Source organism: Herpailurus yagouaroundi, unplaced genomic scaffold, assembly GCF_014898765.1.
Source record: "Herpailurus yagouaroundi ecotype Mexico unplaced genomic scaffold, PumYag 193, whole genome shotgun sequence".
NCBI lineage: Eukaryota > Metazoa > Chordata > Mammalia > Carnivora > Felidae > Herpailurus > Herpailurus yagouaroundi.
Window position 1 is genome coordinate 6,537,273 of NW_024412424.1, and position 26,919 is coordinate 6,564,191.

The 26,919-nt window shown below is 59.8% G+C and overlaps 1 protein-coding gene across 5 annotated transcripts in view; it reads right to left on the reverse strand.

The window, feature by feature from the left end:
- Positions 1-1,376: 1,376 nt before the first annotated feature.
- PLXNB1 (plexin B1) overlaps positions 1,377-26,919 on the reverse strand; it is a 26,368-nt gene continuing 825 nt past the window's right edge. The window contains exons 1-38 of one of the 5 annotated variants that reach the window (XM_040445261.1): positions 26,873-26,919; positions 23,179-23,231; positions 21,397-22,509; positions 20,422-20,604; positions 19,972-20,100; positions 19,778-19,878; positions 19,355-19,487; positions 18,917-19,073; positions 18,563-18,671; positions 18,378-18,486; positions 17,286-17,966; positions 16,983-17,105; positions 16,669-16,791; positions 16,273-16,366; positions 15,994-16,166; positions 15,469-15,620; positions 13,400-13,505; positions 13,120-13,256; positions 12,653-12,829; positions 12,289-12,460; positions 11,861-12,103; positions 10,981-11,157; positions 10,755-10,903; positions 10,144-10,244; positions 9,822-10,039; positions 9,503-9,681; positions 9,283-9,349; positions 8,906-9,052; positions 7,815-7,983; positions 7,447-7,550; positions 7,288-7,372; positions 6,880-7,052; positions 6,511-6,671; positions 6,268-6,415; positions 4,391-4,455; positions 4,179-4,254; positions 3,200-3,274; positions 1,377-2,126 (exon numbers count right to left, since the gene is read on the reverse strand). In XM_040445261.1, the coding sequence (XP_040301195.1) occupies positions 2,022-2,126; positions 3,200-3,274; positions 4,179-4,254; positions 4,391-4,455; positions 6,268-6,415; positions 6,511-6,671; positions 6,880-7,052; positions 7,288-7,372; positions 7,447-7,550; positions 7,815-7,983; positions 8,906-9,052; positions 9,283-9,349; positions 9,503-9,681; positions 9,822-10,039; positions 10,144-10,244; positions 10,755-10,903; positions 10,981-11,157; positions 11,861-12,103; positions 12,289-12,460; positions 12,653-12,829; positions 13,120-13,256; positions 13,400-13,505; positions 15,469-15,620; positions 15,994-16,166; positions 16,273-16,366; positions 16,669-16,791; positions 16,983-17,105; positions 17,286-17,966; positions 18,378-18,486; positions 18,563-18,671; positions 18,917-19,073; positions 19,355-19,487; positions 19,778-19,878; positions 19,972-20,100; positions 20,422-20,604; positions 21,397-22,503 (6,408 nt within the window). In that variant the 5' untranslated portion in view covers positions 22,504-22,509; positions 23,179-23,231; positions 26,873-26,919 and the 3' untranslated portion in view covers positions 1,377-2,021. Of the gene's footprint in view, positions 2,127-3,199; positions 3,275-4,178; positions 4,255-4,390; positions 4,456-6,267; positions 6,416-6,510; positions 6,672-6,879; positions 7,053-7,287; positions 7,373-7,446; positions 7,551-7,814; positions 7,984-8,905; positions 9,053-9,282; positions 9,350-9,502; positions 9,682-9,821; positions 10,040-10,143; positions 10,245-10,754; positions 10,904-10,980; positions 11,158-11,860; positions 12,104-12,288; positions 12,461-12,652; positions 12,830-13,119; positions 13,257-13,399; positions 13,506-15,468; positions 15,621-15,993; positions 16,167-16,272; positions 16,367-16,668; positions 16,792-16,982; positions 17,106-17,285; positions 17,967-18,377; positions 18,487-18,562; positions 18,672-18,916; positions 19,074-19,354; positions 19,488-19,777; positions 19,879-19,971; positions 20,101-20,421; positions 20,605-21,396; positions 22,510-23,178; positions 26,805-26,872 lie in introns of those variants that run through there. The other 4 variants (XM_040445262.1, XM_040445263.1, XM_040445260.1 and 1 more) reach the window with 4 other exon arrangements.

Genomic DNA, 26,919 nt, shown 5'->3' on the forward strand with positions numbered 1-26,919 from the left:
CATTATCCACCTTGTTCTAGAACAGTGTTCTGTGAGGGCTGAGATGTGAAAGTGAACAACTCAGAGTACATTCAACATTCAGCACCCCCAGACACGCAGGTACCTGGTTTCCTCCCCTCACCTACTGGTGTCCTGGAACCTGTAGTGGCCTAAGCCTGGAACAGAAGTGTGGGCCTGTTGTGACCAAGTCCACCCCAGACTGAACTCATTGGGCCTGCTCCCTGAGAGCCCATCGTTTGGCCTGACAGACCATGAGGGAGTCTGAGCCATTCTGAGCCACTATCTGAAGGACTAAAGCACCCATGCTTCCAAATGATGGTGCCCGACTGCTGACCTCTCTGACTGTGGTCCCGACACTGGGCAGAAATGGGGAGGGAGGGACATCAGAACAGAGAATAGCAGCTGTGACCACAGTGGGCATGGACAGACCAGTGTGGTTCCTGCTGTTATAGGGACAAGGACTCTGAGATGGTTTTATCTAGGACCATTGAGAGGGAGGGAAGGGACTCCTAAAATCCTATCCGCCTCTGTCTCTTCAAACTCAGTGAAGACCCGAGTGGGGGTGGGGCCCCTAGTCAGAGGGGAAGGGAGGCTGGGAGGTCTATGGGCTTGGGGAGTCAGCAGAGAGCCAAGGGGGAGAGCCATGTCAAGATTCTAGAATATTTCTGTTTGGCAGGCTGGCCTCTGGCGGAGGACAAGGGTGGTCTCAGTCAAAGGGGCATCAACACACAGCCCCACAGACCTAGCAACACAAGACCCAACTGAGACAGTCTGGAAGCTCACCTCCAGGTACAAATCAGGAAACCCCACCCAAGGCAGCCATTACACAGGCAGACAGTTGCGCTGGGATCCCTACCCCAGACTCCTGGAGTGAGGGGACAACTCAGTATCCTGGAGAACCTTCAAACAGCCCCAGCCAACAGGGGTGTGGAGAGCCTGGAAGCAGGACTGCGGAAGAGGGCCCCCAGACCCACTCTCCCTGAAGCTGCCTGCACCGGTGCCCTCCTTTCCCACTGCCCTTCCAGACAACGAGACCCGGATGGTGGCATTAGATTAGAACACTTGAGCTGCAGACAACACAGAGCCCCTGAAGGGACTCATACCCCTCCACCTCGGGTCGCAGGCTCCCCAGCCCAGACTGAATGGGGCTTTCACTTCCCTCCCAGATGCTTTCACCCCAGCAGGCCTGCCCAGGAGCCAAAAAGAGCCCGGCCAGCCTGACAGTCTGAAGTCTTGCATGGGGGTCCTGAGACCCCACCCCCACCCCCCATCCAGGGTACAGATCCCCCCTGCCCCCTCCCCCCCCCCTCCCCGTGCCTATCAGGCACCTCCTACCAAGGGAGGGGCTGGGCCAAGCCCACATATCAGACGCCAAGCAGTGTGTTATCCTTTAATTAAGAGCTGGGTCAGTGGGGCCACCGGTCTCCCCCAGGTCCCTGCAGCAAGTGCCCCTCCCCACTCGCTGCCTCTGAGGCAGGGTGGCCCTGAGGCAGCCAGCCCTGACAAGGGGTCAGTTTGTAGTGGCCTAGGAAAGGCATTCAACTCTCGGACCTAGGAACGTGGCAGCAGCAAAAGGCTGGAGGCAGCTAAACTGAGGTCAGGGATGATGGAGGAGGAAAGGACAGGAAGTGGGGCTCTCCTCCTTCCCCTCGGAATCCCGGTGGGACAAAGACCAGTGTTCAGGAACAGTACAGTTTCTCCAGAGGCTGGAGGCCCTTCCAGCCACTCTCTGGAAGCCCTGAGTCCCTGACTCCCCACAGACCGACGTCACACAGAAAAGAGCCCACAGGGTCACTGGGCTCGGGGAGCAGGCTGGGCACCACCTCATCAGCCTCACAGCCCCAGGCCTGCGAGGTAGGTCCAGGAGGGCCCAGGCCAGAGGCCCCAGGAGCCCGGGGGCCACCTTCCACTAACTCTGTTCGTCAGGTACTACAGGCATCTAAGAAGGCAGCTTCTCCCTCACGGTTCCAGGGCTGTCTGGGCAGGGCTGAGGCAATGGCAGGCCAGGGCTGGCCAGTTCCCTACAGGTCCGTGACCTTGTTCTCCACAGCGGCTGCGATCTGCTGGAGCCGGTAGCCCAGCTGCATCTTCTGAGCCGTGCCATCCTCCTCCAGGGCAGTGATGATCTGCAACAGACACCGGCCGGTCAGCAGGGCCTACCAGCCACCGCATGCACCCACAGCCCTCAGCAGGCCTCCTCAGGTACTGCGGCACAACTGGGGGCCTCAGCGAGCCGTCTCACTTCCTCGGGGCCTTGCTGGGGTTTTACCTCCACCAGTAAAAATTGTTTTGAGTGGAGCCCAGCCACACCCACCATGCTAGCCTTTCCCCCCACGAAACCCCTAGAAGCCCTGTTCCAGTCCCCTGGCTCCCCCTGCCCCCACCAGGCAGCAAGCATTTCCTGTGTTCCCATTCCAGGTGCTGGCATGGAGCAGGGACCCCACAATGATGGGACACGTGTGATCCTGCCCTCGCAAGGCTCACTGATGGCAGGACAGACAGATTCTGACCCAACACCAACAACCACATAAGCACAAATGAGGGCTGCCACAGGGGAGCGGTGGAGCCCAGGGGGGGCTGGCCTGTGCCGTTTACACGAGGGTACATGAGGTACCACACCCCCCCGCCTCCCTCATGCAGGAGCTCACACTGCCTGAGCAAGCCTGGGGTGCCTGGAATTCACGTTAAATGACTATCCCCCAGGCCGGCCACCAGGCAGGCTCCTCATCGCTGAACAGCAGCAGCCACATCGTTGGTGTCACACAAACATCCGAGAGGACGATTCTGGCAGACACTTAGCAGGCTGACTCGTAGGTGCTGTGATCTTGGGGCCCAGTCCAAGTTCCCCAGACAGCCCCCTTGCTGGCTCTGCCGTCCCCTCACCCACTCCTGGCAGGACCTTCTTCTCTGGCCGTGCACAGCAGGTTGCCACTGTGGGGACTCGGGTAGGGATGGGGACCAGGACAAGGTGGGGGCAGAGGCAGCAGCTGTGTCCTTCCCAGACCATCCCCCACACCATCTCCAGACCCTGGCAGATCCCCCGGCATCCCAGCTGCTGCCGAGGAGCCCCAGAGGAGAGGGCAAGGACAGGGAGAGCAGGGGAGATACCAGGACCCTGCCCTGACCCTGCTCTGTGCCTGGGGAAGACCACTAGTCATAGCCCTTCCCTCCCTCCATCAGGGCCCAGGGTTCTGCCCACCTGGTCATAGTACTTGTTGATATACTTGTAGAGTTCATGCAGGGCCACTCGCGCCCCAAGGTCCCCAGAGTAGTTCTAAGGAGAAGAGGTAAGAGAGACGAGCATTGTCACCAACCACAGGACCCCTGGGAAATGGGGAGGAGGTGGCAGAAAGGACAGGGCCTGCAGCAGGAAGCCCTGCCTACAGACCAGGGATCCCAGGTCTGCAGCGTGAGCAGGGCCCTGCTTCTCTCTCCTCAAGGCGGCAGCTGGGACCCCAGATGGTTGCAGAGCCCAGTGGGACAGCGGCCGCTTACGGGCTGTGACCCAGCTAGGTCTGCTCTGATCTCCATCACATCTTCCGGGAGGTTGCACGGGGCCCCTCCATGGGGCCATCTCTGAGCCCGCATCTCCTCATCAGGACAACAGGGCTAATAGCGCCCAACCTGTGGAGCTCCTATGGGGGTCAGGCGAGAGGACAATCAAATCACCACCACCAAATCGTAGCTGCTATTGTTGCGTGTTCTGTGTCCTTGTGGTCCTCCATCACTTAGTGTTCAGAAACACTAAGTTCCCTGGAGTTTATGTTTGGAGACTGTTTTAAAAGTAGGTGGGGGCACGTCTACACCAACGGAAGCAATGCTGTATGAAGACACGGGCAGACTGACCTGAGCTGTCCTGGGGCTGAATCCCAGCCACCTCACTGCTCTGGATACATCGTCCCCAGACCCAAACACGGGCTGCAGGCACCCAAGCAGCTGGCCGAGTCAGGTCAGGTGGCAGCTGCCGGGACAAGCGCCTGCTGCTCTGTAGTGAGATGTTGGGAGCCCTGGTCTTTCATAGTGGCCATTAGAACATTCTGCATTTATGGGGATGGTATGTGTCCTGCCCCCAACCAGCTCGCAGGATCGCTGAGGCCCCAAGGGCTTCCTTGCAAAACAGCAGGATCCTCATGGCAGGAGGCCTGTGTCCAACCCAAGAAGCAGAGGGAGGGCCATACCCGAGACAGCTCAGCCAGGATGGAGTTCATCTCTTGGTCACTGGCGGGGACGGTCTGCCTGATGTCTGCGTAGTACCTGCCAGAGACCACGGCCAGCTGCTGGGTAAACAAACCATTCCTCCCCCCACAGGGCCCATCCCACGGCTGCAGCCATAAACATCCATCAATCGGTCCACTCATCCCCCTTCCAGACCCTTTCCTCGCCCTCATACCTTTCCACCATCCGTTTGTAACGGGGAATATCTCGAGCATATAGAAGTTTGTTGATGGGGGAGTCCTAGGCGTCAGCAGGAGAGAAAGAGGAGCGTCCCCTTAGAGTGACCAACGGTCCCAATTTTCCCAGCACCGTTTCCGTTCTAAATATCCCAGGAACCCCTCAGTCCCAGGCAACTGGGATGGTTGGTGCCCCTGGCCCATTTCCCTCTGCAAGGACCTCCTCTGCCCACTCCCCTCCACCGATATCCAACCTCCACTCTGTCACCTCGAGCTTCTCCCCCAATTATTCCAAAGCCATTTCTCAGCTCCACATGCCTCCACCTGGATCCAGCAGGGAACCGGCATGCAGGGTGGGAGGGCACCGTGCCATAGGGAGCCCTAATGCCGCTTTTCCATGTGCTGCTCATTCCCCACATAATCATTTCAAAAATCAGGAAACTGTGGCACCTGGGGGCTCAGTCGGTAAAGTGTCTGACTTCGGCTCGGCCATGATCTCATGGCTCATGAATTTGAGCCCCACATCGGGCTCTGTGCTGACAGTGTGGAGCCTGCTTGGGATTCCCTCTCCCCTCTCTCTCTGCCCCTCCCCTGCTTGCACATGCACTCTCTCTCTCTCTCCAAAGAAATAAACTTAACAAATAAAATAAATAAAATATAAAAATCAGGGAACTGACCCAGAAAATATAGTAACTTGTCCCACACCACCTCACTCTGAGTGGCCGAGCTGGCACCTGAAGCAGGTCTCTCAGGTCAGAGCCCACATTGTAACACACCCAGACACATCTTCCACCACTGCAGTGGGTTCCAATCCCAGCTCTGAGCTCTGGACGGCACCTGCTGCCTCACCCTACGGCTGCCGGGAGGGTGAGGTAAGATGGCGCCACCCCTGTGCGGCAGCGATGCATCCCTGGGCCTGAGTCATGAGTCAGCATGCATGCCTTCTCACCAACGCTCTGCGGGGGGGACCCTAGGCATTCCTGGTTTGGACTCTTCCTGAGCTACCCAGCAAGCATTTGCAGTTTTGCTGGGAAGGGGAGGCAAGGTGAAGGTTGGGCAAAACCCCAGCCACCACACAGCCTCCACCCGAGGTAGCCCTCCCCGGTCCTCGCGGTGGGGTTCGTTGTAGGCACAGTGACAAGAACACACAGAATAGAAACTGCTCTCAAAAGACAGCACTACAGAGTAGAAGTTTGCATTCTGTTTCTTCACAGAAGTCTAGAGATCGATCCCTCAAGAGGTAACAGCTCCCTGCATAGGCCTGCAGAGCCCCAGGCCCTGCCTGCTGGGTGCCTGAGTCACTGCAGCAGGGACCCCTTATCTGTCATGGGACTCCCTTGGCTCTCACTACTGTGACAACACCCCGCCACCACCACAGCCCTGGCCATTCCTCTCTGCTTCCCAGCGCCCCTCACCAGCGCCTCGCCCATGCCTGGCGCTCACTGCCTGGACTCTCCCGTCTACACTGCACCGACAGGCAGATACCTCCTCTGCCCCTGCGTGTAGGGAACGAGGAAAAGGCAGGGTGACTTCTGATCCCTGGGCCTCTGGCTATGGTGAGCCCAGACTTGGAGGAGGTAAGCCCGAGGTGATGGTGGGGCCGCTAGGTTGGTTTCCAGGTAGACATGTGGATCCTACAATCACAGGACAGCTCCAGGCTGCCCGGTGGATTTGGTTCCTGAGGGGTCATCACTGCCACCTCCCGGGGAGCTCAGGGACAAAGCCCAGCCTGGGGCTGGAGTCAGAGGCCTCCCCTAGCCCTCCTCCCCGACATTCTCAGCCAAGCCTGGAATCGGCGCACACACAACACTGTCCATACCTGGCCCATACTACCCTGCCCCATTCGTGCCCTCCGTGTCCACCCTGACCCACTCACCCGGCCCAGCTTGTGGTCAGCCAGGGTGCAGGCATCCATGAACGTCTGAGCAATGACCAAGAGCACTGCATCCATGTTATCAGATGTCTGCACGTCGAACACAAACTGCGGGTTTTTTATTATATTGATCCAGAACCTTAGCGGCAGGCTGTGGGTAGGGCAGGCAGGGCCAGTGAGCGTGCTGGGGGGGGGGGTGGGAGAGAAGACCCCACACACACCTGGCCCGCCTTGCCCCACCCCCACCTGTTGGTCTTCCAGATATGGACGGTGTCCTGGTCGGAGATGCCATGCTGCTGGGCCTGCTCATCCAGCAGGTCGAAGAAGTACTTGATAGCAAGCGGCACGGGGCGGCTGGTGCTAAGAATCACCTGGAATAGGTCGTCCACAAACTTTTGCAGTGTGCCCTGGTGGGGAGGGGAAGCACAGAGGACATACGGTCAGCAAGGGGACAGGGGACCTCGGCCCCAGCCCGGCCTCAGACACCTCACGGCACTATGCCCATGCGAGCCCCACACCACACCCAAACCCCATAAGTAGCCGTCCCCTCCCCCACAGCCCAGACCTACGGCCTGTCCCATCCCTGACCCCAGCCTTCACTCCCTCCTGCCTCACCTTCATGGACAACAGGCGGGTCAGGTAGATCTCAGGGATGGCCTTGGCTCGCTCGCGCTCCCCGCCCCGAAGGCTGCCCCTCCGAGGCCTGGGAGGCTCTGGCTCCTCACTTGGCTTCACTAGGTGCCAGGGCCGGATGCCCCCCTCGTCCACATCCTCCAGCATTGGGGTCCCTGCGCCAAGACCCCACAGCTCGTCATCCCTCATCAGGTACCACGTCCCCTGGGACCCCAGCGTCCTGCCAACTTCCAGGAGTGGAAGCATAGGTTGAGGGCTTCTCTAGGTGGAAGGGAGGTAGACACAAGCCTACCCTCAGGTCCAGAAGATCTGCCCCAGTACTGGGGACTGGGCAAAGCAGGGGCAGAGGACAGTGATTGGGTAGGGGCTGGAAGTGGGGGGCATACTCACTCTCTCCAGGGACATAATCCTGGTTTTCCCGGAGAACGTGCTTGGTGAGGCAGGGGACCAGGGCCACAGTTGCTCCATCTGGGACCTGCTAATCACAGCTGGTGACCCCTCCACCAGCCCCACCCCGCCTACCCCGCCTCCCGCTCTTACTCCTCCCACCTTGTAATGCTGCAGGGTGTTCAGGCGCCTCCACAGGCCCTGGACCTCAGAAGTCACGTCCTCGTCAGAAAGAATGAGATGCCCAGCCACCCCAGACCGCCACTCTGCAAGAGCAAGTTGGGACTTGGTCCAGGGCTTCCAGAACACCCTTCCTGTGGTGGAGCCTACCTCCTCCTCCACAGGGACACAGGCCCCACCGTCAGGGGGCAGCCTTATCCAACCCCTCCAAAGACTAGGATCAGGGGCCCCTCACCATGTGAGAGGTCGTTCCAGCCTCTGCCCTGTGCCCACTGAGCGATATGGTCCAGGGCCAGCCCAGCCTGCACCCTGGCTCAGGTCCCCAGGCTACCCTTCCCCTCCACCCTCACCAACATCCAGGGTACGGGGGTCTGGCCGCTGGGCGAGAGGTACTCCTTTATAAAGCTGGTCCAACATCTTCTCTTTGGCCTGGGAGATGGTATCGCAGTCCAGGACCTTCACGGGCACACCCTGGGCCTCTCCTGCGCCGGGCCCCACAGCCAACAGTGCATTCAAGGTCTACCGAGGTATATGCGGGAGCAATCAGGGCTCATGCCACACATGGGATGACCAACACACAAGGTCAAGGACGACCCATGAGGAAGCCACTGGCTCTGACCTCTCGGCACCAACAACTCCCTAATTCTTATCTCTTTAGCCGTCCACCCCCACTAGGGACAGCGGCTTCCTCCACTCTGACCCCACCTCCAGCACAGTGCACTAGTAAATGTTTACGGGGTGAATGGCAGAAAAAAACAAGTGAACACAAGTCCCTCTTAACTCAGGTCCCCAGGTTCCTGGCTCAACTGGTCAGGCTGAGGCACCTGAGAGAAGCTTCATAAGAAGTAAGGATTCCTACCGGCCTGAGAGGGGGCAGGTTTGGTGGAGCCTGAATGAGATTTTCCCAAAGGTACCCTGCGTGGGCCACCAAGGAAGGTATCCTGCGTGGATCACCAGGAAAGGTGCCCTGCGTGGGCCACCAAAGAAGGCACTCCACTAAGGGGACAGCAACCCGGAGGAAGAGATGGACAAGACTGACAGAGCTGGCTCCTGGCTTGGTGGGCACATCACATCACTGGCAGGACACTGAGATGATGGTCCTGCAAACGCTCAGGCCCTGGCCCAGTCCAAGGGCTTGTGGACTGCTCCCCAAACCCTTGCTGTGACCCTATCTCACTCTGACCCCATCTCAAGCCTGAGGGCCCATCCTCAAGGCCTTCTGCCTTGAGATCTAGTCCTCAAGCCTCTATGCTGCTAAACTAATCTAAAGGCTTCTCTCCAGCAGCCAGCCATTCACAATGATCACACATGCTTACCCTCCTCATCCTCACCAGGGACAGACACCACTGAGCATATGCACGTTCACATTCTCTTTCCCTCCCTCCCCCTATCCCTCCCCTGACTCGGTCTCCCTATCCCTCTCCCTTCCTCCCTCCCTCACCAGGGGACGGTACTCCACGTCCTCTCTGAGAAGGCGGTTGTCATTCAGGGTGTATTTGGCTTTGCCAGTCACGCTATCCACTGGCCCCTTGTCCACTTGATGTTTAATTCCACGGAAGAGCATGTACAGCGGCTCCCCTACTGAGTCCTGGGGAAGTGACAGCCAGTGAGGGCCCCCAGGGCAGGTGACAGGCATGAAACAGAGCTGTATGGGACATGGCCCATACTGGGGAAGGGGACAGACTGCAGAGGGCCTGAGGTGAATGAGACATGCTGGGCAGGAGTGTCTGGACTGAACGGGGCTGGAAGCTGTGTGGTTTAGAGTCCCACCTCGCCCCGGAGGGGAGCCCAAGCCCCGTCCACGTCTGCCTCTCTCACCCTCACGAAGGTGTACAGGCAGATGGACATCCAGTTGGTGAGCAACTTCTCCACCACGGTCTCTGTCCTAGGATGACAGGAAAGGGGAGGGGCAGGGTCAGAGGTAGGGCCTCTGGGCTCCCTGTTCTGTGAACCCCTAAACCCCAGAGGGTCTGACGCAGCCCTTGGCTCCAGCCCTCATAACCACAAGGCCCCCATGGCTTCTGACAGCCACACAGACCTGCGCAGCATCAGCTTGGGGTTCTTGGCCACGTACTGGGCCACCAGGTCACTGAGCAGGGTTCGGAGGATGTCGGTGAAGTACTCGAGCTTCCCGTGCAGCGCCACCGTGAGCAGAGATGCCACGTAGGCGCGGTCCCGAGCTGAGAAGGTGCGCTGGCTCTCCAGGGTGTGGATGAACTGGCGCCAGGGAGGCGGGATAAGGAGGAAGGGGCCCATTCAGAAAAGGAGGGACAAAGAAGGGGCGGGGCTGGGGCAGGAGGGGTGGGGCCAGGAGGGGACAGATGTGGGGAGGCCTGGGGTGGGGCCGTGCGTGGCACCTTGGTGAGGAAGAGCTTGCTGTTGAGCAGGTTGGAGAGCTGCCCCAGCCCTTGTTCCACGGTGGGTCGCCTGCTCTCCGGTACACCCAGGTCCCGGTGCAAGGGCGACTCCTGGTGCCCAGGGAAGAAGACCCTCTCAGCATACACCTTATAGTCGAGGAAGGGGATGCCACTGCCCAGAAGGTCACTGGTGAGATCAGTCATCTCAGTCATGAGGTCTGTTGGGCAGAAGAGGCCAGGTTTGGGCGTGGATCCCACCCGACGGGAGCAGACTTTCACAGGGCCCTGAAACATGTTCCGGGCCTACTCTCTGCAGCCTCACCCGTGAACTCCTTCTTGCAGCGGTCCCGCACGCTGCTCTCCAGATTCTCCAGCTGGATCTGGACCTTCTTATAGTCCCTCAGGGCCTGCTTGCTCTTCCTCCTGCTCAGCACCAAGGTCAGGAAGGGGAAGGCCAGACAAGGCCAGAGCCCTTGCTGGTGCCTATGGCCCAGGCCTGTCTACCCCAGCCTCACCCTGGCTTAGGCCGGCACAGTCTGACCCAGCCATGCCCAGCCAAGCCAAGGCCTAGCCCAGAATAATTTGGCCTGTCGCATCCTGGGCAAATCACACCCCACATCCAGTCTAGCCCAGGAGTTTAGCCCAGGGATCAACAAACTACAAGCAGGCCAAATCTGGCCCACGACCTATTTCTGTAAATAAAGATTTGTTGGCACACGGCCACAATCATGTGTTTGCATATGGTCCGTGGCAGCTTCTGCTCTGCAACAGTGGAGTTGAGCCCCTGCAACTGAGGCCACCCGGCCACAAAGCCTAAAATAGGTACTCTGGCCCTTTATAGGAAAATTTTGTTGACCCCTGGCCTAGTCTGCCCTTCCCATCCAGCTGCACCCCCCTACCTGCCCCAGCCCAGCCACATCCGGCTGCACCCACCTGTATATGAGGACAATGATGATGACGCCCAGAGCCAGAAGAGAGGTGCCCACCCCCAAGCCCACCTGGGCTGCCATGGGAAAAGCCACGGGGCTCTCGCCATCGTACTGCACGTGGCCCAGGGAGAAGCGCAGGTTCCCCATCTGCACCTATGTGGGGAGCCACCTGTGAGCAAGGTTTCAGCACAGGCCTGATGCCCGGCCCAACCCAGTGCCCACTCACTGACCGTGAACTCAGGCAAAGCATCGGGCGCCTCCCGGAGGGCGTGGTGCTGGGGCAGAGGCTGCTCCAGGGGGGGCTCGCAGTACAGGTGGTGACGGGTCAGTGTCTTCACCACGCAGGGGCCGTCCCCTATCATGGCCACCACCTCCTCCTTGGACATTGCAAGGTCCAGATTCTCCCCCTGGAACATGAGGGGTCACTCAGATCCCATCCCCTCAAGTGTGGGAAGGATGGTCCTGACACCCACCCCCGGGAGCAGGGCTGATGCCGGGTCAGCACCTCTTCCCCTGTATCGGAGGAGATAGTCCATGGCTATCCTCTAAGCTGCCCCCCGACCCTTCTCTACCCTTCCCATCCTTCTTCCTCACATCTTCACTTTTCCAGAGCTCAAAATCTGGACAACATAAAGTTGCCCCCGAATCCTGCCCAGTCACCTAACAAAGCCAGAGCCACTACTGTGTCTGCTGGCCCACCAGGCGGACGATGCCGGGTTGTCTACCTGTGGCCTTTTAGAATGCCCACCTACCGCACGTGTCAGAACCCATGCCAAGTGTTTGTTCACGTTGAGTCAGGCTGCCAAATGGGCATCAGCCCAGGCGCCTACTGTGTACCACACCACCCAGCTACTGAGTGTGCCAGGCCATTTACATATTGTCATTCAGACTCCTGCCGTAGAGTGTGTGGGGCCCCAGGCTCCAGCCAGATGCGTCAGGCGAGGCAGCCCATCACCAGCCCCTCAGCCCTCACATGTGAAGGGTGAGGAGCCAGGTCTGTCCGCTGGCCCTTGCTCTGCCTTCATGCCCCCTCTGGCACACACAGCCACAATGACCAGCAAAGTGAAGGGTCGTGAGCCCCCCGCCCCTGTGTGTGAGCGGGAACAGTACCTCCACAGAGAGTACACTCCCAGGCTTGTGCCGGAATGGTGCGGTGGGGTCCTCGGGGTTGAGGGGCTGCAGAGTGGGGTCGGCCTCATAGGAGAAGGGTGTGGGGTTCAGTGTCGCGAAGTCAAAGACCAGGTTGTCAAGGATGAATTCCACCCGGACCCAGGGGTCCTCAGGCAGGCCTGGGAGGGCAGGCGTGTGGCACGTGATGAGCTGAGAGGAGTTCACGTGGCACGGCTCCTCAAACTGGGCCACAGAGAGGAAAGACAGGGGAGGAGAGTTGAGGGCCATCCTCAGGAAGGGGGCCCAGCAAAGACAGGGCAACAGCCTCTTTGGTATCCGCCACCCACGGCTGTGCACGGGGTGGAGTGTGGAGTGATGAGGGCGATGGCTACTCTAGTGCAAGCAGGGGACGCCCGTGGGTGTCCTACATGATGGCCACCACAGGAAGCTCCAGGGGAGCACGCTGTTTCTGGGATCACGCGGCGTCTCCGCCCAAGCCCCTGGCCGGGCTGCGGTGCTCTCGGAGCCACAGTCACTCGGATTCTTGGTGTCTGTACCACATCCAAATTCTGGCCACGGACCCATATCTTCCGTCCTCCACTGCAACACAGACCGTGAACCACCCATGGCTTATGAGAACTGGGGCCAGCCCGGCCCAAAGCCCCTCGGCCCTCTCCCCAGCAGCAGCACGGGAGTCACGGCCTCCACAGAAAGCCCCGCAACCTCCCCACATAGTAGAGCTGCAAAGACCTCCCTGCCGCATGCCATGAGGCCATGCCCTTGGCCCAGCACCTGAGGAAGCTCTTGGTGGGGCTGGCAGAGGTGACGTTGGGGTCTGATGTGTACTCAAACTGGCTGTGTTGAAGCCTCCGCTCAGCGGCCCCAAACCACACAGCCACAGGGAGCGTGGCAGGCGTGGGGTGGGGGCTGGTCTCACACTGCAGCTGCTCCGCCTGCTGCTCCAGCAGCCTGGGGAAGGGAGGGATGAGTGGAAGGCAGGCCAGGAAGGGGACAGGGATGATTTCCAGGACATGGGACCCCCTCAGGCCCAAGCTCACTTCCCTTCAGAGCTGACTGCAAGCTCCACACGTGACCCTGGAGGCCACAGTCCCCCGACAGCCCCAGCTGAGGGAGGGTCTGGCCGCTTTCTGATGGAGCAGACCTGGCCCTCTCCCCCTTTCTGCTCTCCCAGCATCCCACCCCTCTGTGTTCTCCCTACAGCACACAGATTTTTTGCAGAATGAGGAAGCAGCCCTCACAGGTGGCAAGGCTGGTCTCCAACTACTACTCGGATGTCCTCCAGCTGCCCAGTCAGGAGCTTGGAGCCGTGCAGGGTAAGGCGGGTCCCCCCCGCTCTGGGGCCTCGGGTTGGGAAGACGGAATGCACCTTCGGGTCCTGTGGGAAGGGCGATAGGGAAACATAGGCAGACATGAGGCCACAAACAGAGAAGCAGGGGGAGTCTGAGGAAGACAAGAAGGCCCCGGGTGAGAAGCCCCAGGAAGGCGAAACCAGACGGGCTGGCGGGGGAGCCACTTTACCTGGTAGGCAAAGTCGTGCTCTGAGACACCGTGTCCTCTTCCCGGCACCTCCACCGTCACAGCGCCAGCCACCTCCTCCCCACTGGCCTCAGTGATACACACGAAGCTGTGGGCACAAGGCAGGCTGGGGTGCCGGGCCGCACCGAGGGCCCCTCAAACTGAGCTGGCTGCCCCACTAAATGAGGTGTTCTCCCCGCTCCCAAGATTGACAGAGATCCTCTTGCTTTGGGGGGAATTCCTGATGGCACACCAGGGGGCTTTGGCATCTGAGAGTTAATATGCATGGTTTCAATCATTCAAGTCCAACCCTAGGGCCCCCTGCCGAGAGGAATTCACCTCTGTGCGAGGCACAAATTTACAAGGAGCCCTCTGAGGCTGGCTATAGGGACGAGCACCAAACTGATGAGTGGCCTAACTAGCTGCCATCACCACTCACACTACACCACTTGCAAAGTGGTGGAAACTTGATTTCCTCGTGAAAAAAAAAAAAAGTCCCTGGAAGCTTCTAATCAGGTCTGGGGATAGATGGAAAGGGAAAGTGAGCAATCTAAGAAAATGTTGGTTCTCAGCCAGAAAACAGAGAAGCTTGGGACAAATTAATGTCCCCATGGTGAAGCTGGCAGTGGCTCGACTCCGTGACATTGTAACAGTCACCGCCAACACTTTGGAAAACAGAACAAGTGATATGTAAAGTACCCAGGAGAGACCTCGGCCAGAGAATATTTTAATCTCTTTATAAATCACTTCATAAGTTACTCTAGTCTCATGGTTCTAGAATCATTAACAGTCTAGACAGTCACCGAAAGTTCTTGGTCATAACACACAGGGGGAATACCACACGCTCTAGCAAAGTCTGGTTTAAAATACAGATCACGGGGCGCCTGGGTGGCGCAGTCGGTTAAGCGTCCGACTTCAGCCAGGTCACGATCTCGCAGTCCGGGAGTTCGAGCCCCGCGTCAGGCTCTGGGCGGATGGCTCAGAGCCTGGAGCCTGTTTCTGATTCTGTGTCTCCCTCTCTCTCTGCCCCTCCCCCGTTCATGCTCTGTCTCTCTGTCCCAAAAATAAATAAACATTGAAAAAAAATTTTTTTAATAAAATACAGATCACGGAGCCCCAGCACAGGCCTACAGAATCCAGATCTCTGAGGGTAGGCTTGAAGGACCCATTCTATGGTGGCTTTGGACAGGCTCTCCAGGTAACCCTGATATCAGCCGGGTCTGGGATTTGCTGATTGTGGATATCTCCTTGGAAATGTCCTGGGTGGGCACTGTTAGACCCTGCTACTGCCAGCCAGACTACCATGACCCAGAACCTTTATCAGCTACAGTCCCTGGGAAGGCAACCGGGGTCCCAGGGACTAGGCAAGGAGTCTGGCACTCAGCAGACGGGCCACAAGTCTGTGCCCGGAAAAGCCCTCCAGGGGCAGTGCTTGGGGAAGAAAGGACAGCTCGTGGAAACCCAGCCCCTGCTGGGGCGCCTGGGTGGCGCAGTCGGTTAAGCGTCCGACTTCAGCCAGGTCACGATCTCGCGGTCCGTGAGTTCGAGCCCCGCGTCAGGCTCTGGGCTGATGGCTCAGAGCCTGGAGCCTGTTTCCGATTCTGAGTCTCCCTCTCTCTCTGACCCTCTCCCGTTCATGCTCTGTCTCTCTCTGTCCCAAAAATAAATAAACGTTGAAAAAAAAAAAAAACTTAAAAAAAAAAGAAACCCAGCCCCTGAGCACAACCATCTGGGATCTGAGAACCTTGCTGCCACAACTACAACCATGCTGACTCAGAACACCAAGTGAGAACATGTAGATGGGGCCACCTGTTGGTTCTAGGCAATGATTGGGCCCAGGCCCAGCAATGATCCCCAGCAGTCCAGGCCAGGAACATGCAAGTCCGTGCACAAAGCCGAAGTGGGTGCTCCAGGGCCTCAAGTGGCAACCTTAGCTCTGAGACATTGTGACCAGAAACAAGCAAAGGGGAAGAGGAAAAGGCAGAGGAGTAGTAGATGGGCAGCCATGAGCAGGAAAGCCAACCGGGGAGCCCATGAAGGGTGCCGAACTCCTGTCAGTCCAGCCAACTCACCTACTGGAGACCTCGTACTCCTGAGCATCCACAGCACAGGGTACTCCAGCCACCCTGACTGTGTCCTGTACGTCCTGCACATGTTGACCCAGGTTGGAGCCCCTGATGGTAACACGGGTGCCTCCGTCTACAGGCCCAGTCAGCGGCTCCACCTGTTCCAAGACACGGATTGCTCACTTCCACCACCAGTCAACCCTCGGCAGCCTGGAAAGGCAGTCCCAGACTCCCACCTTCGGGACCCCTGGGCCCACAGCACCCCACTCTCCCTCTAAAGGCAGCGGTGGGGGCGCCTGGGTGGCTCAGTCGGTTAAGCGGCCGACTTCGGCCCAGGTCATGATCTCGTGGTCTGAGTTCGAGCCCCGCGTCGGGCTCTGTGCTGACAGCTCAGAGCCTGGAGCCTGTTTCAGATTCTGTGTCTCCCTCTCTCTGACCCTCCCCCGTTCATGCTCTGTCTCTCTCTGTGTCAAAAATAAATAAACGTTATAGGCAGCGGTGAAGAAGGGACATGCCAGCATTTCAACACACCGAGTAGATGAGGGGTGCGGGGCACTGCGTGGCCACAGCTTCAGTCTCGCCACAAGCCTCCTGGGCCACACAACGTGGATGCTCTCCCTTGCACCACACACAGCCATATTGGGGCATGGCAGTTTGGCAGCGGCTACAGTCCCCGTGTCCCACGGAGCAGTCATACAGCACCACTGGTTGGTGGGGGGACGCTCTGTCCCGCGCAGGGGGGGGGCAGAGACAAATGTGAGAGGCAGGCCTGGAGGAGCCCCGTGGCCCCAGAGGCCCCAGCTAGCTCACCATGCAACCCATCAGCACTGTCCACACGCAGACGGCCAGCCCGACGCAGAAACAGCCCCACATGGAGCTCTGGCTGCAGAGCCTCATAGCTGAGCTGGAGAAATGGGAGTGTGGTCAGAGTCTGGGCCTGGGGGAGGCATCAGGCCTGGGGGGCGGTGGTGGTCAGAGAAAGGACCAAATGACTAGTTGTGGGAGCACAAGGTCAGAGGTCAGAACTGGGGGACAGGGACCCCGTGAGGCCACAGGGTCAAGGGTCAGAGCCAGGGTACTCAGACTCCCTCGAGGTCACAGGGTTATATGTGGGGCTGGGATGATGAATGTGGTGTGGCCAGCTGAGGTTGGTAGCCAGCCTGTGGCCGGCACACCCTTGCCCACCCAGGCACTCGTGACCCACACCTGGTTCTGCCGGCACGTAATGTGGCATTGAGTCTCTGGAGGTGGCTCGCACTCGACCCGGGCCTCAACTACCACTTCACGGCCCTCCAGCTCCATCACACACTCATGGTCTCCTGGGCTGTCCTGGGGGCAGAGGACACAGCTGCTGAGGCAGCTTTAGGAGCTGGCCCCAGTGAGTCCCGCAGGGCCGCTAGCAGAGCCCCAGGGTCAGGGCCGAGATGTGGGACCAGGCGCTCTTCCTGCTCTCCAGGGCTCAGGTATAGTTGTCAACAGCCAAGGAGGCCGCCAATATGCCTGCAACCGGACACGCTCACCTGGAAGAGGCGCAGGTTCCTGCCCAGCAGCCGGACTTCTCGCTCCACGTGGACTGGCATCAGCGTGGAGCCCTGAACACTCTCGACACAAGGGCAGGAGCTTGCCCCCCAGTTCACCTCCTCCTGGAGACACCAAGAGCAAGGCAGTCTATGGAGCCCACCCCATCACCTCGGTCGTTTCCCTGCGCACAACTCAGGGCCCAGGCCGGCGTGGAGCTGCAGACCCCACCCTGCCCCTCGACCCCTCCTGAGTCTGTCCCGCATCCCCTCCCCTGGAGGCCTCCTTCCTGGGCTGGGCCTCACCAGCTCCCAGAGCCCGGGGGTGTCGTATTGGTAGTCCAGGCTGGACAGGAGGATGAGGGGGGCGGGAGGGCCCTCGTGCTCAGCCGAGTCTCCATCACCTGAGAGGAGGGTGGAAGTGGAGAAGGCGGGTGTGTCACCCCCCGTCCACTCGTCCGCCTCAGGCAGCTCTCCGCCTTCTCTCATGAGCCAGTCCAGAGCGGGCTTCGTGGAGCCAGCGGCCCCTGGGAAAGTGGTGGCGGGAGCAGTGCCGGGGGGCTGGTCCAAGAGTGCCACGGAGGGGTCGGCCTCGGGGCCGGGGTCTGCAGGGGCAGGGGGCAGTGCCGCTGCATCTGAGGGCGGTGGGTGGGAGGCCAAGAGGTCCTCGGGTGTGGCCGTGGGTCCGAAGTCAGTGGGGGCGGGGACAGCGGTTCCACGTCTGTTGGGGGGGTCGGGAGGGGGAGGTTCCTCATGGAGAGGTGACTCTGTGGAGACTGAGGCAGGTATGGGGCCAGGACCCGCCCCCGGCCCCCAGGGGCTGAGCAGGGAAGGGCGATCCCCAGGTGGGACATCCGAGGCTGTGGAGGGGGCACCAGGCTCCACGGGAAGGGTGTCAGGAGCAGGGGTGACTGGGGTCTGGGGGGCTTCAGGTGGGAAGGGGGTGGGTACATCTCTTGCGGGAGGGGCTGGGGAGAGAAGCGGGCTCTGAAGGGGGAAGCAGAGAAAGACAGGAGGGGCCACTCAGCAGGCAGGCGCGGGAGCAGGTGGCAGGCAGGCAAAGGGTGTGTTAAGAGGAAAGGAGACCAAGGAAAAGAGAAACAAAAACAGCCCGTTAATTCTCCAAAAGAGGGCGGGGAGGGCAGGCTCCAGGGGCATCTGTGTTGAGGCGGGACCTGAGGCCCAGACCTCCCCTGCCGCTCAGCTACAAAGGTCCTCTCCCTGAAACAGGCGGGACACCAGCAGCTGTTCTCCAGTGAGTCCGTCACACACAGCAGCTCGGGTGCTCACAACAGAGCCTCACATGGGCAGGCAGGCACACAGACCCCGGGCCATCAGAGAAACCCTCACAAAGGGAACCCCAAACCCCTGTGGGGCCCAGCTGGAGGTCCCACTCACCTGCTGACTAACCACCATGGGCCCAGCGTCACATGAGGCCTTGTGCGTGCACAGCTGCTGCCAGACACACCAGTTACACCCCCAGCGGCTGCTCACGCAGGCCTGGCACCTGCACAGAGCACAGCCATGGGGCAGAGGTCGCCACGGGGCAGCCCGGGTGCTGGGGGTGTCGGGGAGGAACTCACTGTGCAGACGGGCGGAGCTCAGAGACTGCTGCACAGTCATAGATGGAGAGTGAAGCTTTGGCAATCACCACAGCGCCAAACCTGAGCTCCACGCTCACTGACACGTGGTCTGCAGTGTGGGAGAGAGGGCCCAGGCTGAGGAGTGGGGTTAGCACCCGGGATCTGGGGAACACAGCCCATAGGACACAAAATGGGCACTTTAGGGGACTGAGGACTAGCCAGGGGGCCCAGAGAAAAATGCTATTTCAGGGATCCCCACTCGGAATCACACGTCACCCCAACCACACCCCCTGGAGCAAGATGGGAGGAGGGTGGGGCTCCCAGGCCCCAGGGCTGGCCCCTTCTCTCACCCACCGGCTCCTCTTGGCAGTGCTGGGGCCTCGCTAGGGTCCGGGGAAGGGCACATCACACCAGAACTGGTCAGCAGGGCAGGAGTCTGGTGATCCCCAAACTGGCAGGAATACGTCTCCCCTGGCCACAGGGGTGGCAGGTCAGGCACGGACAGGAAAACCTGGACAGAGAGGCCAGGACATGCTGCTGGAGCCACCGGGCAGCAGACCAGGGCTTGTGTTTCCAGAGCACCCAATGTGAGGGGGCACAGTGGCCACCAGCCCTCAAGCCTTCACAAATGCCCTCTAGCCTGGATTAGAAGCAGACAGAGAAAGCAAGGCCCCAAGACAAGCAACTTGTATAGGGCCACATGGTATTTAGAGCATCTGACATTAAAATGCAAGGTCCTGACCCATCACCAGAGTCCTCCCCACGAGGCATGTGCCTGCTCTGCTCATTCACCTCCCTCCGCTCCTCTCGGCTGATGTTGGCAGGACTCATAGCTGCCACTTGCAGACAGCCCAGCTCAGGCTGGAAGCTCCACAGCCACCGCTCTGGGCCCTGTCCCCGTGAGCACTCGGAATGGCGATTGCACCTGCAGGAGAATGACCAGGATGTACCTTCACGGAGCAGGGACATCTCCAATACTGGGGACCTGGGCGGGACCCTCAGGTGGGCCATGACACTAGGCTACGTCTGCCCTGGCAAGGCACTGATGCCCAGGATGGAGAATGGAGGTAGGGGATTGGGGCATCCAGGGGTCGTGGGCTGCAAGTCAAGGGCCAAGGACCAGGAATACTGGACAGGGCCATTATGCAGGACCAGGGAGGGCAGGAGGTGGGGGTTGGGGTTGGGGAATGGGTCAGGAGTCGGTGGAGCACTGACCTGCCAAGGAGCACACACCACCCACAGTATGGGTCCTTGTGAGCGAGACAAGAGGCACAGTCCAGGTGCTGAGCACAAGAAGCCACAGGAACCTTGAGAAGCTGTGAGAGCAATCCAAACACCAGTGACTCCTCCACATATGGGTCCCTGGCCCTGCCCAAGGCCCCTCCCAGCAGCCAGATCCTGGCACTCACTGTGCTCTGGGTCATGACATACAGGTGCTCAAAGGCCCCATCAAAGGTGAGGTCTCTGCTCACTGCAGACCCCTGCTGGATGTTCTGTGTGGAGTATGGGTGGCCATCACTCCCTGGGCCCAAGTAGACCTGAGATCAGAGACCACAAGTTCTGGGACCCAAGTCCACGGCCATAGGCCCAAGGCCCTCTCTTCTTCCCACAACGAAGCAATCTACAAGCAGAATTTTCTGCTAGTACAAGTCATCCCACCCAGCCCTTGGGCAGGGGGTGGGGGAGATCACAGGTAAATACCATCCAGCTCTGGGAAGAGAAGCTTAAGTCATCTCTCCCAGCCTTAGGGCCAGGGGTGTGTCCCAGGGGTCACAGGCATAGCTCCTCCCAGGCTGGGTCACCAGCAACCTATTCCCTCTAGACCCTGGGGCAGGGCCCGGTACTTCCTGTGGACCCACCCTGTGTAGGTGTCCTTGACTGTCACCCAGGAAAGCAATGGTGTGTCCATCCTCCATGGTGACTGCCACAGCTGTTAGCTGAATCCCTGGCCACTCCAGAACGGGCGTGGCTTCCAGGGGGACACGGCTGGCCATGGGGCTGGGCGTGTGGTCTGAGCCACAGGGATAAGCATCCAGGGTATCCTATAGGCAGCAAGAAGCACCAGTAAGGCCCTCCCTGGACATCCCCATCCCCTGGCCCAGCCAGCTTTTGCTGAATGACTCTCTTCTCTGGACGGCCTTATTCCATCCCCCCTCCCTTAAGGAGCCCCTGGACAGCCTCATCCCCACCCCTAGTGTCTCTGCCAGCCCTCCCTGATGTTGCCCACAGCTGCATCCTTAGTGGGGCCTCAGCTGCTTATCTCCAGCAGCCCCTTACCCCGCTCTTGATCCCCACCTATCTGGGGCTCCACCTTCCCACACCCTTGGCCTTCCCCCAGGGTACGCACTCAGCCTTCCCCCGGACCACTTGCCCAAAGCCTCTCAAAGCTTGCGTCTTCATGTCCAGGTCCACTCCCCTGGGTCCCTGCCACCTCTTCCTCACTCAGTCCCCCTAGCTGTGGTTTCTCCCCTGTGTTATCTATCCAGAGACTCGAGCCAAACAAGCCTCAACCTCACCTGCCTCTCTTGCTCAATAACGTAAAACAACAGGGCCCATCTTCCCACATTCTAGGTCCCTGCCCCATACCCTAGGACCCCAAACACCTTCAGTCCACCTACACGAATACCACCTCTGCAGCAAGCAGTCCAAGCCCCACTCTGAATGGCCCTCTGTCCCGAGTGCCACGATTTTCGTAAGGCATCTCCATCACCCAGACACAAAGGAAGCACATAACATCCATTGACCTGATCAGCCCCCACACCACCAGCTTCCCTTTGGACTCCTCGGGCAGCTGCCTGGCCGTGAATGCCAGACAGGGACGAGCTGGGACTCACCACAGGCAACTGTGCACAGTCAGAATTGACGTCATACTCGATGTAGGCCACCTCCACCCCATCCGTGGCGCGGCCCTCCCTAGTGTAGCAGGCATCTCGCGTGCGATTAGCAAGGCGGTCCACCTCGTCCAGGGGGAAGGCGCAGAGGGCAGAGGCTCCAGATGCTCCAGCAGCTGCTGACGGAGGCCGGCCCACAGTGGGGGGAGCGGCCGAGGAGAAGGCAGCAAAGAGTACCTCCCCCTGGGTCACCTCCAGGGATGTGGCCACAGCTGCAGCCTGGATCAGCCCATAGCGGCTACCCTGGCAGGCCAGAGGCAACTCCACATAGGAATAGTAGTGCTGGTCCCGGAGGCACACTCGGGACACATAGGCACGAAAGGCTCTAGACTGAGCCTGCAGGTCCCGCCGCAGGAACAGGAAGTAGGCACTGGCCCCACGTGCAAAGGCACTCACAAAGTGGTGGCTATACTCGGAGAGGCGGCCCACGGCCAACTTGGCCGTCTCCTCATAGGAGAAGGCAGTTTGTGGGTCCAGTGGCCACAAGGTCCGGGTTGTGATGGGAGGGATGCCACCCCCCACGCCCCTGCTGGTGTATCCCCGCCCCACAAATAGAAGAGGCTCCCCAGTCAAGCCCTGGGCCACCAGTCCCACCGTGCTGACTGCAGGGTCATTAGCGGCCACATACTGGGTGTCCCCAGGCCGCTCAGGCCGCAGCAGTAGTCGTTCAAGTTGGCCCAGGTGCCGCAGCTCACAGACCCCCTGGTGCACACTCCCGCACACCACTAGGGCCCCTGGGCTCACCAGGAGCAGCTGGTTCAGGTTGTTGGTAGGCTGGGCCTGAGGGCACTCATCAGGCATCACAGGTGGCAGGCAGTCCCTGCTGTCTAGCACAGGGCCAGTGGGCACCGTAGCCTCCAGCTGCAGCTCAGGGCTCAGCTGGAACAGGAAGTTGGTGGCCCCCAGGTAGAGGGTACCTGAGGTGGGATCCCGTGCCAGATGCTGCAGATGCGTGCCATTGGGAGTGAAAGCAGCTGGTGGAGGGGGCTGGAGCGTGAGGACCCACCCAGCCCAGAGCGCCTGGAGAAGAGCTGGGCCGAGGGCAGGCATGGTCACCTGGCAAGGAGAGAGATGGAGTGCTGAGGGGCTACTGTGGGAGGTAAGCCCGTGACATTGCTAAGATGCCCCTCCTAACCGGGGGAGTGACCAGAGGAGGCCTAGGCTTAGACAGCACTGTGGTCCAGGATGACCCCAGGATTGCACACTAGCAAGGGGTCAGGAGATCTTTCCTGGAAACTTCAACACTGTCCATTTCCTGCAAGCACTATTCTCTCAGGAGACCTCCATCCTACCCCACCCCCGCTTCTCCCTGCACTGCCCTGTGTCACCACAGGGTCCGAGGGTAAGGGGCTAGAGGGGTAGAGATGTGAAAAATATCCCATCCCCAGGGACCAGGGCCTGGAGAGGCAGGAGAGCAGGTGATGGGAAGGAGGGGCCCAGAACCCCGAGGAGGGAGAGGACCCCTCTGCACAGATGTCAGCTGCCTGCAGGGGGGAAAGAGGGAGGGCAAGGTCCCATGGGCCATCTGCACATTAGAGCAGAGCAAGAATTGGATGAAGGGCTGTTCAGGCCAGGAATCCAGAAGGAATCCACAAAACCAATGAAGAGATGAGGGAGACTGAGGCTGCCAGGACTGGGACCTAAATGACTGGATGCCACCTTGGAGAGCCCTAAGAAGCAGGAATCACACTTCTTCCAGGTGCCTAGGTGTGAGGTCAGGCTCACCTGGCAGGGCCGGCTGGATCAGGAGACAACAGCATGACCTGTGTGGGAGTCACCTAGCCAGGGAGATAGCAGAGCATGAAGCTGGGGGCTGGGCTGCAGGCATGTGGGAGCCCGGGCTCCCCTTCCCGCTGCCCAGCCTGCCAATGGAACTGGGCCCAGCCTGGCCTTCGGCCACCAAACACATTCCACAGGGGACGCCTCCTCAGAGCCCACACAGGGAGGGGGAGGGCAGCGGAACCAGGCACCCTCAGGGCCTGGGAAAGGGCAACTAGGAAGGAGCCCCATGGCAGGCGGGGCCCAGCCAGGCCCCCAGCATGGCCCTGTCCTCTGCAGCCCCTTCTCCCTTCGTAGCTACTGTCTCTTTCTCACCCTCTGCCCAAACTCTGTCCTCTTAGGGCACCCCGCTATACACCTTCCACACAGGCCAGGAGCTGTCTAGCCCAAACTGCCACTGGCACAGACATGGACACAGGCTTGCACACACCAAGAAGCAGACATGCCGCCGGCCCTGCAGGTGCACACCCATACACAGGCACACGGGCACTTGCACACGTGCAGATACATACAGAGATGGCGTGTCCACGTCGCACAGACACACATAGGAACACAACCCATGTACCACACACTTAAACACTCACACAAAGACACAGCCTCCTTACACGCAGGAACACACACGTACAAATAGGCATTCCGCCCAAGGGCATGTCACACCCCCCAGCAAAGACATATACACCACCACCCACATTCAGATACCCACACATACAGATTCGTGCACACTTCCCTGCTTGAGCCCTAAGTCCTACAGGGGTGTGGAAGCCAGGGCATCTCTTGCTATTATTTCTCCTCCTGCAGGTCAGAGCAGAGCCAGGGCCCAGGGTTGGAGGAGGGTTGTCCCAGAGGAAGTCACCATGTCTATCCCCAGGACCTCCTCAGACCCTGGGTGTCTGTTCTCCTCACAGATCCCTCCTTGTGGGCCCCAGCTAAGGCCTGCTGAAGCAGAAAACCATGGTAACACCATCTTCCCCAGCCCCGGGTGGTCCCCAGCCAGGAGCACCAGGTTGGGGAAGTGCTGCTCCCAGGCCAGGCCGGGAGATATTTCCCCTACTCGCCTCTGCCCAGGCCACGTTGCCCAGCTCCTCCCACCACCCAGAGGCCAGTCTGCCTGAGGGAGAGCTTCCCTCAGCTAGGGTCGGCTCCTCCCCGCCAAGGCCCCACCAAGGTGCTGCTGAGACTGTCCCGGAGTGAGTGGACTGGGCATAAGTTTCGGAGGGGGGTCCGGCCGCCTGGTGGGAGCAGGGGAGCCATGGCCACAGCCCAGCTGGGCACTGCTCCCGAAATAGCTTGGGGGTTTCCATTTTTAGTGTGAGGAGAACAGGGCAGCTCTATGGGAGCAGGAACAAGGCCGCCTCTGTTTGCTACCCGAGGGGGTGGGGGAAAGGGGATAGCAGGGAGAGTCGTGAACTCAGGACTATGGCAAGGCCAGGCTTCCCAGGAGCCCCCCACCTTGTTTCCAAGGGGTCGGGGAAGAAAGTTTCTTCCTCTGGGAAGACAGGGTCTGTCTGAGGATGGGCAGAGGCTACCTCCTGCACTCCCTCCAGTAGCCTCCTGCCCAGGGATGTGCCTGGGGCAAAGGGTCCATAGTTAGACCAAGAGTCACTCTGTCATTGGCTTACAAACATTTGCTCAGAGCCTACTGCATGCCAAAGCTTTCCAACCCTCAAGGGGCAGCAACCAAGACACTCCCCAAATGTAAAGTCACAACTGGGTCAAGTGGCCCACAGGAGGATGGGAGGGATCAGAAGAGCTCCTGGCCAGGCCACATAGGAGGCTGAAGGCTGACCCACTCTGGGAAAAGTGATGGACTCTTTCAATCACTGAAGCAGGACCCTCACCCTTCCCCACATACCACAGGTGGGGGAGGAGGGAAAGAGGGGTGGTGACATCTCGAGGCACTCGAATTCACCTAACCCCTGCCACTGGCCAGAGCAGCCCCCAGCCCCTAAAGGCCACCCCTCCTACCTCACAGGATCTTCAAGCAGAATCAGAACACATCTCTCCCCTGTCTTTGGGGCAGCCCAAGGCCTGAAGAATAAAGGTCAAACCCCTCCAGTCCACGCCCTCTTCCATCCAATCTATGCCAGGGCTCCCCCACACATGCTGTTAGCTCCTGCTGGCCTAACTGTGGGCTGTTTCACACTCCTCCCTGCTTGGAATGCCCACTCCCTTTCTATCTAGTTAACTCTGACTCCCAACCATCTCCCAGGAGAGCTTTCCATGTCCCCCCAGGCTCCTGAGGAGTCCACCCTGTGTGGAGGATGGAATGGGCATATCCCAGCTACCACTCTAGTGTGTACTGCGGCTCTGGCTTGGGCTGAGCCTCAGATTTCCCATTTGCAGAATGGGAAGCAAGACTGCTCTGACCATTAAACATGAAATGTGTGTGCCTGGCATTAGTGGCACCAACCAAAGACACTTTTCTCTCTGTTCCACTCTCCCAACTCTAGACTTAAAGCTCCTTGCAGGCAGGAGCCCCAGCAACTAAGACAGATATTAGCACAAAGCAGGTGTTCCTCACATGTTGAAAGAACCCCCATTTCACAACCAAGGAAATCCACTCAGAAGGGGAGATACGGGACCCACACCCTGTTCCAGCCACTTGGCCTCTCAAAGGACAAGGTGTCAGGCCCACTTTATTAATATCCAAGCCAGAGCAGACTGAAAAGGCTGGTTTGGAGCCAGGCCTCGTGTCCTCAACTTACAGGATCACGAGATCTCAGGCCCCATTCGAACTCACAGGCAAAGCCTAACTCTGCTTGTACCCAGGTCCCAGGCCTGCCTTGAGGTCTCTTCTGGGCTCATCTTTCTCTAGACCTCTTCAGCAGAGCCCTCAGCTGCCTAACTTCTATCTGCAAAGAGAAAGCAGCTCTGGGGCCCTCCTGGGGCTGTCCTCACCAACCAAAGGGGCTAACAAACTCTGCCCTTCCACACCTGAAGGGGTGGTACCCCAGCCCTCATTTAAGGGGATCAATGGGAAACTGGACTTTCCCTCCCCTTCTCCTGCTTAGCTCCCAGGGTCCACCCGGGAGAAGAGATTCACCGGCAGCACTGTAATGCACATTGCTCGCCCTGTTGTCTGTGTTTCGAGGTGGGGTGGAGGGGCCCACCATTTACGCAACACCCGCGCGGACTCAGGAGCGCTCATCAATCACCCGCTGCCTGGGTCGTGTAGGGAGGTGGGGGGTCTCCCTCTGGGGATGCCTGGTACAAGGCTCACAGTCCGCCTTTGTCAGTTGCGCTGAGCGCAGCCTGGAAGGGCTATTACTACAGAAGGCAAGCCTAGACCTCCCCATCGGCTCTTCTTCGACCTTCCTCCCTCCTCCCTCGGCCGCGGGGCAAGGACCCCACCAGTGGTCCTGGGAGGGCGGGGAAGAGGCCGGCCGTCCCGGCTGTGGCAGCGGCGGCGGCGAGGAGGGGGCGCGGAGGAGCAGCTCCACCTCCTCTGTCTCCCAATCGCGTTACAGGCGGAGCCGCCAGAGTTTCCCTCAGTGCGGAGAAGTGTGGTCCCAACTCTCAGGACCGAAGCTGCCCACCACTCACCCGGGCTGCCCCTGCCTGGCGGCATCGGGCCCCGGGCCCCTCCCCCCCCGGGGCCTCACCGCCACCCCCGGGCCCCCGCCCCGGGCCCCGGACTCACCACCCGGCCGGGCCCCGCGGGAGGAGCGCGCCGAGGCGGGCGCCAGC